This window comes from Paroedura picta, chromosome 1, assembly GCF_049243985.1.
Source record: "Paroedura picta isolate Pp20150507F chromosome 1, Ppicta_v3.0, whole genome shotgun sequence".
In the NCBI taxonomy this organism is placed as follows: Eukaryota; Metazoa; Chordata; class Lepidosauria; order Squamata; family Gekkonidae; genus Paroedura; species Paroedura picta.
Genome location: NC_135369.1, coordinates 46859722 through 46874245, shown reverse-complemented (window position 1 = coordinate 46874245; position 14524 = coordinate 46859722). Strand labels below are relative to the sequence as shown.

The window sequence follows — 14524 nt, the reverse complement described above, 5'->3', positions numbered from 1 at the left end:
GGTCCCATTCCCTGCTGGGAAGAAATTATTTTTAAATGGTTTTCAGCATGTTAAAAATCCCTTCCGAGGAAAACTCAGACATACTGCTGATTAGATTTGCTGTCACTTCCTGGTTTTCCCCAGAAGTGATGTCACCAGGCCAGCGGCATTGTCCTCCACTCTGAGAGCTCTTTCACTGTCTACAGACAACTCGTGTCACGCAGGCAACTCCCAGCACCTTCTGGGATGGTGCCATCTGAACCAAGTTCAAGCAGGCTCAGTTCAAATTAAGCTCAAGATGACTCTAAGTACGACTTCATTGTCGTTAAAACAATGGAATTCCCTGATGATAACTGGGGAATGAAAAGTCATGGGAGCCTTTCCAGCCCATCCCCTGCTATGAACCTGTTCTCAGTCCCCGGTGTGTATAACAGCATTGATGAAGCTTCCTAGCACAAGAGACCTCCGGCCTTTATGTTTCTTCATTATGTCCGGAAAGCCTGGAGTCTTTAGTTCAAGCTACTTCCAAGGCCAGTCTGCTGAGGGGGAAGAATGTATCGTGGGCATCACACACACATTGTAGTTTCTGCTACATTTCTCAGTTGCTGCTTGCAGTCTTCAAAATAGAGTTCCCAGTGTTCCCAGTTCCAACGACTGGCCCATGAAGCATTTTGAACCAAGGTAAAAATATGACATCAAGTCACAATCTATTCATGGTGACCCCATATGTACTCTTCCTTGGTGGTCTCTCATACAAGTACCAACCCAGAATATCTTCCGAACTCTGATAAGACAGAGCTGTTATAGCTGTTGGAACTGTGTGTAACAGATAACTGTTGAATATCCTACAAAGTCTCCTGGTTTCAGATATTTTACTAGATGCAGGTTAGGAAATTCCTAAGGATTAGAGGGGTACCATCAGGAAATCCACCAGTGGGGCCAGAACTCCAGGAGACTCTCACTGCCACCCCCCCTCAAACATCAAGGGCATTTCCTTACCCCAAAAATATAGTGGAATTCTTACCTTAAGTAGTCATTATATTCTGGCCCCTCCATTTGACGTCTCCAACATCCAGCGTCTGAGCAGTAACTGCTGGCTACATCCTCCATTTTAAAGCACTAGTTGGGGAATCACATAAAGTGGATTCCCCAACCTAGTTAGCTCTAGCTAAGGGATAGCAACCAGCAGTCAACCAGCAGAGGGGGAGGTATGGAGGCTCAAATGCATTAAAGGCACCTGCCTCGTCCCATCTTCATCACGGCTCCCTCTCCCTTGTTCTCAGGGATGGGAATCTATTTTTAAAAGGTCTTACATTCTGGAGCTTCGACTAAGCAGACAAGCATGCAGTCGATGCCAGAAATAAATTTTCCCCCAAAGTTGTTGCATAAAGCATACCTCTCCAAATTCCCCCCTGTCAGGAACAAGATTAAGTTTTTTAAAGTATCAAGACTTGTCATTCCATAAGGGTTGGCACTCAAAAAGCAATATGCATCTATGATTAGATGCATAGGCATTTCAACGGAGACCTATGCATTTTTTTAAACAAATTAGCTGGCATTGTGGGACCTTTAAAACAAGGAGCAAAGGGATTGGCTGCCTGGCTTGATTGATAGGTGTAAGAGAGTCATGTGTAAAGTGTGTTGCTCTCTTCCACCATTTAGCACTACACCGTTCAGCTGGTGTAATGCTATTTTTGCCGATATGCGGAAATGCCCCAAATGCCCCAAAGCATTACTGCCTCAGACATAGTGTTCCATACATGCATTGTGGCTAATAGCACTGATGACCTCTGTTCCATATCTCTATCCAATGACCTCTTCAATTCCACATGTTAATTATTCCTTAAATGAAGTACTTCTTTTTATCTGTTCTAAGCTGACTGCTCATTAATTTGTTGGGTGCCCACACGTTCTTGTATTGTCAGGAAGGAAGAAAAATACCTCTTTCTCTACCTTCTCTGTCCCATGAATAAATCTGTAAACTTCAGTTGTGTCATCCCTTGATTGTTGTTTCTCCAAGCTAAAGAGCCCTAACCTCTTGAATCTTTCTTCATAGGGAAGATTAATTCTTCATCCCCTTAATCATTTTAGTTGCCCTTTTTTGAAACTTTTCCAATGCTATAATATCTTTTTTGAGATATGCTGACCTTGGCTAATTTTTCATTTACTTTGTTTTTTCCATTGTCAATCCTGCTAAATTCAGATCAATTTGAACTCGGGTCTTCCTCTATCCCCCCTCAATTGAACTAGAAAGTGATCTGCATTTAATTGGGGAAGCTCAGAGTGGGGAGGGGAGACAAGCGCAGCAGAGAGGTTCTTTCTTTTCCTGAAGGGGGGGGGAGAGGATTATACAGGTGGCGGTTTTTCAAATATTGTGGCTTTTATCCACTCCTGGATATCACAGGAGAAAGGTAGAGTCACCACGGATCAATCATGCATGTTGCAGAGGAAAAATTTAAAGCGCCCCAAAGCAAAACGGAAATCAAATTCAGTGCAGAGGGATTCATTCAATCTGGGAGTGGATAAAAAGCAAAGTGCAGACTCAACCTAGAACTGTATACAGTATTCCAAATGAGACTGTACCATAGATTTATACCGGGGCATTGTGATACTGGCTTATATTTGTCTGTTTCCAGTTTGAATACCTAAAATGTATAAATGCTGATCTTTTCTTTCTCCCCCCACCCTCTCATTCCAGCACCCAAAGACAATGAAGAACATGTATTTAGGGAGCGGATGCGTCCCAGAAAGCGCCAGGGAGCAGTGCGGCGCCGGGTCCATCAGGTTAATGGGCACAAGTTTATGGCCACCTATCTTAGACAACCAACCTACTGTTCACATTGCCGAGACTTTATATGGTAAAACATTTACGTTCAGCCATTCTTTGTAACAGCTGGATTGTTGTGTTGCATGATTTGTGTGATAACATTGTTCTTATTTTTGATACCTTGTAAGTTGATCTGAATATTTCTTTTCAGAAATATGATAAACGTTTATTGGTAGTCAATATTGTTTACAGGCAGACATGATGAGTATGACATTTTTCATATACCTTAATACTGATATCGAAGAAACTTTTTAAATTCAGAATTTTGATTAGCTGAGATGGTAGGCAAGCACCTTCCCAGTGCCCAGGAAAAGCTTCTGCCCTGGGAATGTTTAATCATGAGTAAGTCATATGAGGTTTGCAATTTTCAATCTGAGAAGGGAGGAATGCTTTGGGGGCTAGCCATTATAGGCAATTGTAGCAAGGAAAATAATGCTGATGTGTGTGGGATTGGGAAGCTATAGAAGCAAATTTGAGACCAATGGCATGGAAGATAGGGAAACTGTAGAGGGGGCACAGAAGCACCATGAGGTCATGGGAACATTTGGAGAGGGGAGACACTGTTTCCTAGTAGCACCTTCCCAGTAAAAGAAGAGTTGGTTTTTAAACTCTGCTTTTGCCTGCCCAAAGGAGTCTCATAGTGGCTTATAATAGCCTTCCCTTCCTCTCCCGACAAGGGTCTGGGGGAGCAGGAGGAGCAAAGGGTGTCCGCCTGCCCCAAGAGACTTCCTTCCTTCCTTCCTTCCTTCCTTCCTTCCTTCCTTCTTCCTCCCATGTTTTATGCTTTTGCCATGTAGCCAGCCAGGAAGGCCACAGTGCAGGTGTTGTTTCCCTGGGTGCAACGGGCTTTGCTGCTAGTCTGCAATAAATCTGTGATTCCAGTTCTTCATCTGCAATAAATCTGTGATACCTATTCTTCATCTGCAATAAATAAACTGCCAGAATGTAAGGTTTAGCCATCCCTGTTTGTATCAATAATTAAGGGTTTAACAGTTGGTATTACTTGTTATCCTTGAACCTGTCATCAGAACTTCTCTGGTGCTAGTACGGTTATAGTGGGTGAAATAGCCTTTGCCAGGCTGTCTTCCATATTTTTGCCCATGGAAGGCATAACATTCAGGCCAAGTAGGGGCAGACTGGATGGTAAAACAGAGGCCCGTCTTGTTCCAAACTACCAGAGTAGTTGCCTATTGGGAAGTTTCCCAGTCTGTATGACCCCTTCCAACTCTGATTCTACCTTCTTTAATTCTGGACATGCAAAGAATAGCTGTATCAAATAGATTTCAGAAGAGGTGGCTAAGAAGTACTCCCAAATAAATGAAAATCAATGAAGAATAATTATATGGCCTTTCTGAAAATATAACAGAGCAAACAAGGAACAGAATAATTCATCTCTGAGAATTTCAGCGGTCCACTTTCAGGAAGAGTCTCCTTGAATCAATAAGAATGCCACCCGTGTGACCATCCAGGTGGTGCATTTGTTCCCAGTCATTAACCGTCTCATTCTGCCATGTCAACTTGATGATGTAAAAATGTATCCAATATTGTGTGCTCCATTCCTAATTTGCCATATATGTGTTCTTTTTTCACAGGGGAGTAATAGGAAAGCAGGGGTACCAATGTCAAGGTAAGCAGCTTGATTTATAAATTTTAATAGAATAGTAAAAGAACTTGCACATTTGAAGTTCATTGAGGCTTCAAAACAAAACTAGTGATGTGTCTTAGAGAAAATCACTTCCAGACAAATCTTTATAAGTATCTGGTAATTATGTTCCTGTGGTTCAGAAATAAATTTTGAAATGTGTAGACAGTGGCCCTGATCAAAGGATTCTGTTCTGCACGCAGAACAGCTGTTCTGTGCATACTGCTGTCATGGGATCTTAGCAAAGAAATGAGACTAGATTTAGAACACCCTGCTCTGTGCAAGCAACCTGCATGGAATTGTGCTGTGCATGGGGAACAAAGGAGTTCCATATAGAGTGATTTTTGGCGGATCTGTATGTGCTTGATATGGAAATAGGCCCAGTGCCTGTGCAGTGTGGGTAACCATCCTGCCCTTCTGGAGGGCCTCTATGCATAATAATACAGTGGCAGATGTATTTCCCCCACAAAATGCCGTATGCAGTAAACACAGGGTTCTGTTGCCCATCGTAGCCATGAATCAAAGCCTGTATCTGGGGAAGATGATCACAGGAACAATTATTTTAGTTTGCTAAATCCTCCAATTTTTTGCTATTCATTTTTTAAAGTTTAGTATTATTGATTCAACAATGAAATCAGTCTTAAAAATCTAATCATAAACAGACATTAAAAACATTCAGCTTTAATATTCTTCTCCACACACTCTGCAAAACCTAACTAATCTAAGCCAACCAAAACAGTATAGTCAAGCAAGAAAAGAAAGAGCTCAATGCCCACAGGTACAAAGATCTATTTATGCTGTATATAAAAGGATGGGAAGTGCAGATGGAAGGATTAGCCAAGAAAGGCAAATTTGCAGTACTCTGACTCCTGCTGTGGTCTCCCTGTAAGTGAAAGCCAATTCACGTGGCTAAGGAGCTGCTTTACGATTCACCCTTTGGAGTATGTTCTATGGTAAACACAGTGTCTGATTTTCACCGTGACACCATGGCCTCCTCCAAACCCTACCTTGCAGTGGTGAAATATAAGTCAAAGATTATGCAAGGTAAATAAATACTTCAAAATAAATCTGTAGCATGGTAGAATTAGGATCCTGGCCAGTCAATCCACTCTCAGTTAATGTAAAATCTTTGATGAAACCCAGAATTCCTTTGCAAAAGTGGCAGTTACATCTGATAGCAACAGCAGAAATAGCAAACAGTTCCTCCCCAGCCCTGCAGGAATCAGGGCTGTTCTCCTGCACCCTTTATTCACAGCAGGCCCCTCCTCCCCTGAATCTCATTCTTGAAAGCGTCTATCCTTTTCCTTGTGCTCTAGGTTTTCCCATGGCCATGTGTTGTAACTTCAGGCATCTCTGAACAGGAACATGATGAACCACAAAGTAGACATATGGGCTGTTATCACTGTGAAACAGGTCACAAAGGCCCAGACGTTTAGAGTACCATATTTGCAGGGAGGACCTCTGGGTATATTTATTTATTTTGTTTATTTATTTTTAAATTTATACACCGCTGCTCCCCAATAGGTCTCGTGGCAGTTTACATATAAAATTTTTAAAAACAGTAAAACCCCGATTTACCCAGTTTAAACAATAAGGCCATACCACAATAAAAAAGGCAACAGTGGACATCCTTATATTCCATTCTAATCCCACTTTGTTCAGCATGGGGGGCCTAATCTCCTTCCAGTGAGAACGGAATCTGGTCTCATGGACCTTGGGATCCAAGTTGGAAAACCTGGGACTCTGGCCTGCCCTCAACCATATGCCTGGCAGAAGAGCTCCATCTTGCAGGCCCTGCAGAAAGCTGGTAACTCCGGCAGGGCCCTCAGCTCTTCCGGTAGCTCATTCCACCAGGTCGGGTCCAGGAGTGAAAAGGCCCTGGCCCTGGTTGAGGTCATGCATACGTCCCGGGGGCCCGGAACGACCAGTAAGTTCATACCCGCAGAGCGGAGAGCTCTGCAGGAGGGCATAAGCAACCAAGAGGTCCCGCACGTAGGCAGGACCCAGGCCACATATGGCCTTAAAGGTTAGTATCAATACCTTAAACTTGACCTGGAAACAGACTGGTAACCAGTGCAGATGATGAAGCACTGGCTGAATATGGGCAAGATGTCCTAGTGAGGACCCTAGCAGCCGCATTTTGTACCAGCTGTAATTTCCGAATCAAAGTCAAGGGTAGGCCCGCGTAGAGCGAGTTACAGTAGTCTAGTCTGGAAGTGACCATTGCATGGATCACAGTGGCTAGGTGTTCTGAGGACAGGTAGGGCGCTAGTAGCCTAGATTGGCGAAGATGGGAAAAAGCCATCCGGGCTATTTTCATAACCTGAGCCTCCATAGAACGGGAGGCAACAATGGTCACTCCCAAGTTCCTGGCAACTGGTGCAGGTGTTACTTGCACCTCATCCAGGCATGGGAGACACGCTTCCTGGTCCTGCTCTCTTCTCCCCAGCCACAGGACCTTCGTCTTGGAGGGGTTGAGTTTCAGTCGACTCTGCCTTAGCCATCCAGCCACTGCTTCCAAACAACTGGCAAATGTATCCGGTGGTGGGGAGGGGAATCCATTAGGAAATAGAGCTGGGTATCATCCGCATATTGGTGACATCCCAGCCCATAGCCCCGGACCAGCGGGGCTAGAGGGCCCATATAGATGTTAAAAAGCATGGGGGAGAGTATCGCCCCCTGCAGAACCCCACAGGGGAGCTCGCAAGGGGCAGATAACTCATCCCCCACTGCGACCCTCTGTGACCAGTTCCGGAGAAAGGAGACCAGCCATTGCAGCACAGTCCCCCTAATTCCGGTTCCGGAGAGGCGGACTACATCAAATGCAGACTACATCATTGTCGACTACATCAAATGCAGACAGCAGATCTAAAACACGAGAATGGCGGAACCGCCCTGATCCAGCTGGCACCGGATATCATCCGTCAGGGCGACCAGTGTGGTCTCTACCCTGTAGCCAGGGCGGAAGTCAGACTGGTATGGATCTAGGGCCAAAGTTTCTTCCAGAAATGCTAATAGTTGGTCTGCTGCTGCCCGTTCTATCACCTTGTGCAGAAACGCAAGATGCAAGACTGGGTGGTAACTGGCAGGGTCTAGCGGGTCTAGCGATGGTTTCTTCAGTAAAGGGCAGACCACTACCTCCTTAAGTCCTTAGGGGAACTCTCCAGATGCTAAGGAGAGGTTGATAGGACCTCCTATCTGCTGATCGCCTGATTTAAGCAACCAGGACGGACAGGGATCTAAGGGGCAAGTGTTCACCCTCACTGAACTTAATAATCTGTCCACTTCAGTTAATGAGAGCCGCCTGAAGCCATCAAACACTAACCCCCATGACAGCCACGGAGCTTCCAGTTCGCTAACTTTATCAATCCTGGCGGGTAGGTCATGGCGGAGCAATAAAACTTTCTCCGCGAAATAGCTCGATAAAGCCGCACACCTTACATCCAATTTCCTTATCATTCGATGCCCTTCTTTGAGGGCAGTGAGAGACCGAATTACCCTAAATAATTATGCTGGGTGAGAGCTCGCAAATGCAAATTCCGCGGCGTAGAAGTCTCGTTTTGCCGCTTTCACCGCATTCTCATGCGCCTTCATAAGTGTGCAATGAGAAGTTCTTGTAGCCTCGTCACGACTCTTCCTCCACACTCGCTCAAGTCGTCACTCTTCCTTCTTCCTCTCCTGAAGCTCCTGGAGGCTGTTTGAGGCAAAGGCTGAGAGGACGCCTAGGAGCAATCTCATCAATGGCAGCTGTTAGGTGGGACTGCCAGTCCTCCACCAAAGCTGTTAACGAGATGCCAGAGGGCATTGGGTCCCGCAGAGCATTAGGAATCTCTCAGAATCAATAAGTCTCCATGGGCGGACTAAAATCTGTCTGTCACCCAATCAGGGAGGGGGTGGTATCCTCAGTTGAGTCTTCAGGCCATGGTAGTCTGACCATGGAACAATGTTATTTGCCACCAAATCCACCACTACACCTGAACCAAAGATCAAATCAAGGGTGTGACCGGCCTGATTAGTGGGACCAGCAACAAATTGTGAGAACCCTAGTGTCTCCATGGCTGACACTAGATCCAGGCCATGTCTTGGAGTCAATGGATGTAGAAGTCCCCCAAAATCAGAAGTTTTGGATACTGTAACGCCGCCTCCAGCAGTCCTGGCAGGGAATCTGGAGGTGAAGTGGGTAATCAGTAGACCAGCCAGATAACCATGTTCTCGACCGACTCCCAATCTAGGCCAACACATTCTATCTCCAGGATCGATGGGAGAGCCCTGAAGGAGACTCTCTGACCAGGATTGCTACCCCCTCCCCTCCCCCAGAGCTGGGGCTGATGCAGGACCGAATACCCGGGTGGTTCCAGATCTTTCAAGGCGACCGCCTCGCCCTCACGCACCCAGGTTTCGGTCACGCAAGCCAGGTCAGCCTCATGCCTTGCGAAATAATCCCGCAAGGTTGAGGACTTGTTGTTTATTGACCTGGCGTTGCATAGGATCAGCACCAGTTCCTCCAAACCTGGGGATGGGATGGAGATCTGAAGGGCAGTGTCCAGATTGACCAGGCTGTCGGCCATGGAAATTTCACGGTCAACTTGGACCTATGTACATCGCTACCCCCTATTATTGAATCTCCTCCCACCGCTATGCTTGCTTTGGCCCGAACGTACTGGAATCAAGGTCTCCAGGAAGGATTTCCATTCCAGCATCCTCGCTCTCCTCCATTTGCCCCATTCCAATTGAGCAGACCTTAATCTAACCTCATCTACAGCTACAAGAGCTGACTAAACTAACCACCCATGTACAACACACCCAACCCCAAAAATCCCACCCACAACCCGCCCTTTACCTACAGCTAGAGCTATACCCCAAGGGGCGTCAAAACATCAGCAGATTAAGTGTAGTTCTCCGGCTATCCACTGCTTACAGACTCGCAGGTTCCTCACTCCAGTCCTCCACTTGCTGTAAGTCAATAGTGGTCCTTGGGGTGTTCATGAGGCTTTCTAAAGCATTCTAGGAAAGACTGACTGTCAAGAGGCCAGATAGAGCGCCAACTGCACATTAATGTGTTCTGTCACTGTTTTGTAGGAAATAGGGTGTGATAGTCTGGTTTAAAGAACAGAAGCTTTGCATGGTTGAGGAGTAGGGATGCCAACCTCCAAGTGGCAACTGGGGATCCCCTGGAACTAAAGCTCATCTCCAGACTACAGAGAGACTACAGTTCCCCTGGAAAAAACTGATACTTTGGAAGGCAGACTATAGCATTGTACCCCACATAGGCTCCATCTCCTAATCTCCAGGAGTTTTCCAGCCTGGATTTGGCAGCACTACCCACCATCCCTCACCAGTGGCCAGGGGTGCCACCAGTGGTCAGGGGTGGCAACCCTATTGAGGAGTGGAGAACCCTCTGTAGACTCACAGTCCTCAGCCTCTCTTGCCAAGCTCTTTTCTCCCGGCTAGGCCTCCCATACCAAGTTAAAGCTAGCTTGGTGTGGTGGTTAAGAGTGGCACGTTCTAATCTGACAACCCAGACTTGATTCCCCATTCCTCCACCTGCAGCCATGTGAGTGATCTAGGGCTAGTCACAGTCCTGATAGTGCTGTTCTCACAGAGCAGTCCTCTCAGAGCTCTCTCAGCCCCACTTATCTCACAGGACATCTGTTGTGGGGAGAGGAAGGGAAAGCAATTGTAAGCCGCTTTGAGACAACTTCAGGTTGTGAATGGCAGGGTATAAAAACCAACTCTTCTGAGTCTGAGTGAGAGAAAAGAGCATGGGAAGGTAAATTATAGGAAGAAAGGATATAGGATGGAAAATAGTTCACCTTCTGTCAGCTGCATGTCCCGTTTCCTTCCCCCTTAAATCAGAGCCTACCTTCTTATAGCAAATCCAAGTTCAAGCACAGTGATTAGTCTCCACCTTTGTTTTTGGCCCTGAAAGTCAATTGTGTTTTCATGAATGAGGAACAAATTGAAAGATCTCCTCAGGAGACAGTTTGATGGTAGCCTGCCACTTTTCCTAGGATGTGCAAGGTAAGAGCTTCGGTGTGATGCAGCTGTGGAGTCTTATGGCTTCTTTCCCCTATAACAAAATTTTGACTGCTCTACAGCTCAGGAGGTCCAGATGAGGGTGTTTTTCCCACTTGCTGAGTGTTCATGGGATCCCTGTGGTGCTTTTGACAAGGGCATTTGATGAAATCCCTTAAAGACCAAGTGTGTGCTAGCTCAGGTCAGGGTCTCCAACTCTGGCCCACTGTACATGCTCATGAAAAGTTTGGCGTCAGTCTTTCCGACACAAGAAAAATCCCCCCAGACCTTCCCTTTGGTTTAAATTCAATTTTCCATTCTGGGGAGAATAATGAAACGGTCTTTGTGAAAACTTGGGCTGTCACGGCTTCTCTTGTTTACAGTTTGCACTTGCGTAGTCCACAAGCGATGCCATGAGCTTATAATAACGAAATGTGCCGGCCTGAAGAAGCAGGAAGCCCATGACGAGGTAAATATTTATGAAAGAAATGCTCTAGTTAAACAAAAGCTGGAATTTGGGGAGGGGGGTAGAGGATCAAGTTACTGCCACTTCCCCTGTCCATTACAAGACCAAACAGAGGGCTCTTTCCATTTAGTACCCCATTCTCTTTTCACAACAGTTTGTCATGACGGCTCTACTTGTATGGGAATTACTTGAGTCTCTGCAAGAAAGGAGGGCTATAAATAAAGTAAATTAATAATTAGGGAGGGCCCATAGCAGAGCAGGAGATAAGGAATGGGGGAAACTATCTGGGTGATAATAAACTTGTCCCTGTCTTCGGGGAGCTTCGGGGAGTTTCCTGGGAGCTTAAGGGAAGCAGTGGTTCAGCCCCTACTGAAAATGACAGGACTTGATCCGCAGAACCCCACCAATTACCGTCCTGTTTCACATCGAACATTTCTAGGAAAGATGGCTGGCAGCCACAAATCTGGCAGCCACAAATCAATCACAAGCATACCTGGTTGAAGCATCAGTATTGGATTCATTCCAGTCCAATTTCTGGTCTAGTCATGGGGTTGAAACAGCCTTGGTCACCTTGGCAGATGACCTCCAAAGACAGCTGGACTGAGGCAGGTCAGCGTGACTCATGTTGCTAGATCTCACGGCAGGGTTTCAATTGGTCAGTCATCTGGGGCTAGGTTTACAGTGGCAGGTCACTGTTCTCCATAGTTAAGTATAGAGGATCGCAGTCAGGGAGGAACAATCGCGCCACTGTGAGCTCCCTTGCGGAGTGCTCCAGGGCCCGGTTCTCTCCCTGATGTTATTTATCATATTTATTTGCCCTCTTGCCCAGCTGGTTTGGAGGCACAGGGTAGGATGTCATCAGTATGTAAATGACACCAAGCTCCATTTGATAATGGGTGGCTGGCTGGATACACCCCTGGGTTTACTGGCCAGATACCTGGAGGCCGTGATAAAGTGGCTCTAGCAGAGCCATCTGAAGTTCAACCCTCAAAAGGCAGAGGTCCTGTGGGTAGGCAGGAAAGGAAGCGTGCCTTCCTTGCCTTTATGAGTGCAGTTAACAGCTTCACACACCATCAGGAATTTGGGATTTATCTTTGATGCTTCCCTAATGATGGGAGCTCAGATCACAAAAGTAGTACACCAGGCATTTTTCCATCTATGCCAAACAAAGCTACTAGTACCCATCTGACCCTGGAAAACATAGCCACAGTCATCTGTGTAAGGGTCACCTCCAGATTAGATTAGCTTGCTCTACATGGGTCTACCCTTGACCTTAACCTGGACATTGCAGCTGGTACAAAATGCACCTGCTAGGGTCCTTTCCAGGACACCGTGGAGGGCCCATATACGACCTAACCTCCAGCAGCTGCATTGGTTGACAGTTGAATTCTGGATCAAGTTCAAGGTGTTGGTCTTAACACTGCATATATGAGGAATTGCCTCTCCCAGTATGCCCCCAGAAAGACATTAAGATCATCTAATACTAATATGTTGGTGGTCCCTGGCCCAAGGGAGGTGTGTCTGGCTTTGACCAGGGCTAGGGCCTTCTGAGCTGTGGCCCCCACCTCTTGGAATGAACTGCCAGTCACAACCTGTGCCTCAGTTCTGCACGGCCTGCAAGGTGGCACTCTTCCACCAGGCATTTGGTTGAGGCCAGAACAAGCTGATGCCAATAAAATCTATGGGCCTCCCTCCACTAATGTCTATATCCCCTCCTCCCACTGAATTAGAATTAAAACTTTACCTATACATTCAGGTGGACCAGCAGAACATCCACAAGCACAATGGAGTGTTGAACTGTTTGAACTGTCTTTATGGTAATTTAATTAATTACCATTTAACTGTGATTTTATATGCATTATATATTGTAAACCACACCAAGCTTGCCCTGCAGAGAGGGGCAGTATATAAAACTAATAATAAATTTAAAAAATAAGATCTGGATACCCAGGATAAAATTAGGTATTGAATGCACATAAACACACATGAGTCTGCCTTATACTGCTTCAGAACACTGACTGGCAGTGGGTCTCCAGGATCTCAGGGGGGAGATTGTCACATCACTTAGCACTGGTCCTTTTAACCGGAGATGCTAGGTATTGAACCAGGGACATTTTGCATACAAAGCAGAGGCTCTTCCACTGAGCCACAGCTCTCCTCCCTAATTCTAGAGTTCTTTTTATAGTATTCCATTCCAGATTATTGCCTCTCTGCTACAATTGAGTTCCCAGCAGAGATAATAATCCTGTATCTGGCTGTGCGACTTTGAGCTACAGCCAAGGACTCATTTGATAGAATTTCCTCCTATGCAAAAACTCTTCCCGCAAAAGAAACAAATCCTTCAGTTCAGGGAAATAAATTCTATTATAACCAGTTGATGGCCATGTGAGTTTTCTATATGCAGGAATCTTTTTTAAAAACAAACAAACCACTTGAGTGCTCACCTAAAATTTGAACTGCAGTGGGACAACCCAGGGCTGCTGATTTTCAGCAGGAAAATGGTACAAGGGGGAAAAAATGAAGTATCTCCTCTCTTTCTGTGCTTGTCATCCTATCACAGAAGTACAAATAATGCATAGTTTTGCCTTATCCGTTAGGCTGCAATGGCTGTCCTCCAAGAAGAGATCTATAAAAAGTGCAGAAATGTTGTCAACCTGGAATGGAAAAGGCATAGTGGAACAATAGTCACTATAAGCATAAATTTATGTAACAGTTGTTCAGACAAAGACACGGATCCCATAATAAGTTTTGAGAAATGGAAGGGGATATATTTGTCAGCTTTTCCCCTTCGCTGCAGAGCTGTGGCACTCTCCTCCTGCTGTTCTGAGGAGCTCCTGTTCCCCCAGAAGCTGCATTTTGAGGAGCATGACAGGCTGCAGTGTCAAGGAAGTCCTCTTCCACAGACAGAAATGCTTCCCTTTAGTGAAAATTTACTAGGCATGGATGGTGTTGTGGAAAGAGCTCTCTTGGAAGGTGCATGGGACAGTCTGCAGGCACAGGTGGGCTATTCTTGTGAGAATACCCTATGCGGTTCTCTGAGCAGATTCTAAATCCATGCACTGAATCCCAGACATAGATACAACAAATTATAATGTTCCTCCCCCCCCCCTTTAGTACTTCTTCAGTGGAGCATCAATTTATGTAGCAATTGCTTTCTGAATTCACATTTTGAAGGGTGAGTTTGCAGGGTTAAACCAGCAGAGCTCATCTAAAACCCAAGCAGGATTTGTTATATAGCTTTGCAAACTGGGCAGAATGGATAGGGATGCCAGTGCAACGCCCACATGCCATCATAGCAGTGTTATTCCAGAGGGGGACTACACTTTCATCCTCTGCATCTCCCCCTAAATCTTGCAGGCCTTGTGCCAGATAATGATCTACCAGCTTGTGCCCTGCAGAGATATGGGAGTTCCTGTGTTGATTTACATTCTTGGGCTCCAATCTGCAGGAAGCTTTAAGGCATTTCTGAGCCGGTGCTCTCATTGTTCAGGCAGTTTGAGGCTCCTGGATAAAAGCCAGTGATGGGAAGATGGTGAGGAAAGCAAACTTCATATCTCCCTCTGCAGAGGGCACTTTTTAAAAACAACCAGTTGGT

General features: G+C 45.8%; 1 protein-coding gene across 1 annotated transcript in view; it reads left to right on the top strand.

Annotated features, from left to right (window-relative positions):
* PRKCE (protein kinase C epsilon) overlaps nucleotides 1-14524 on the top strand; it is a 422794-nt gene that overhangs the window by 276002 nt on the left and 132268 nt on the right. Inside the window, exons 3-5 of the mRNA XM_077337194.1 lie at nucleotides 2678-2837; nucleotides 4399-4433; nucleotides 10847-10932. Of these exons, the coding sequence (XP_077193309.1) occupies nucleotides 2678-2837; nucleotides 4399-4433; nucleotides 10847-10932 (281 nt within the window). The remainder of the gene's footprint in view (nucleotides 1-2677; nucleotides 2838-4398; nucleotides 4434-10846; nucleotides 10933-14524) is intronic.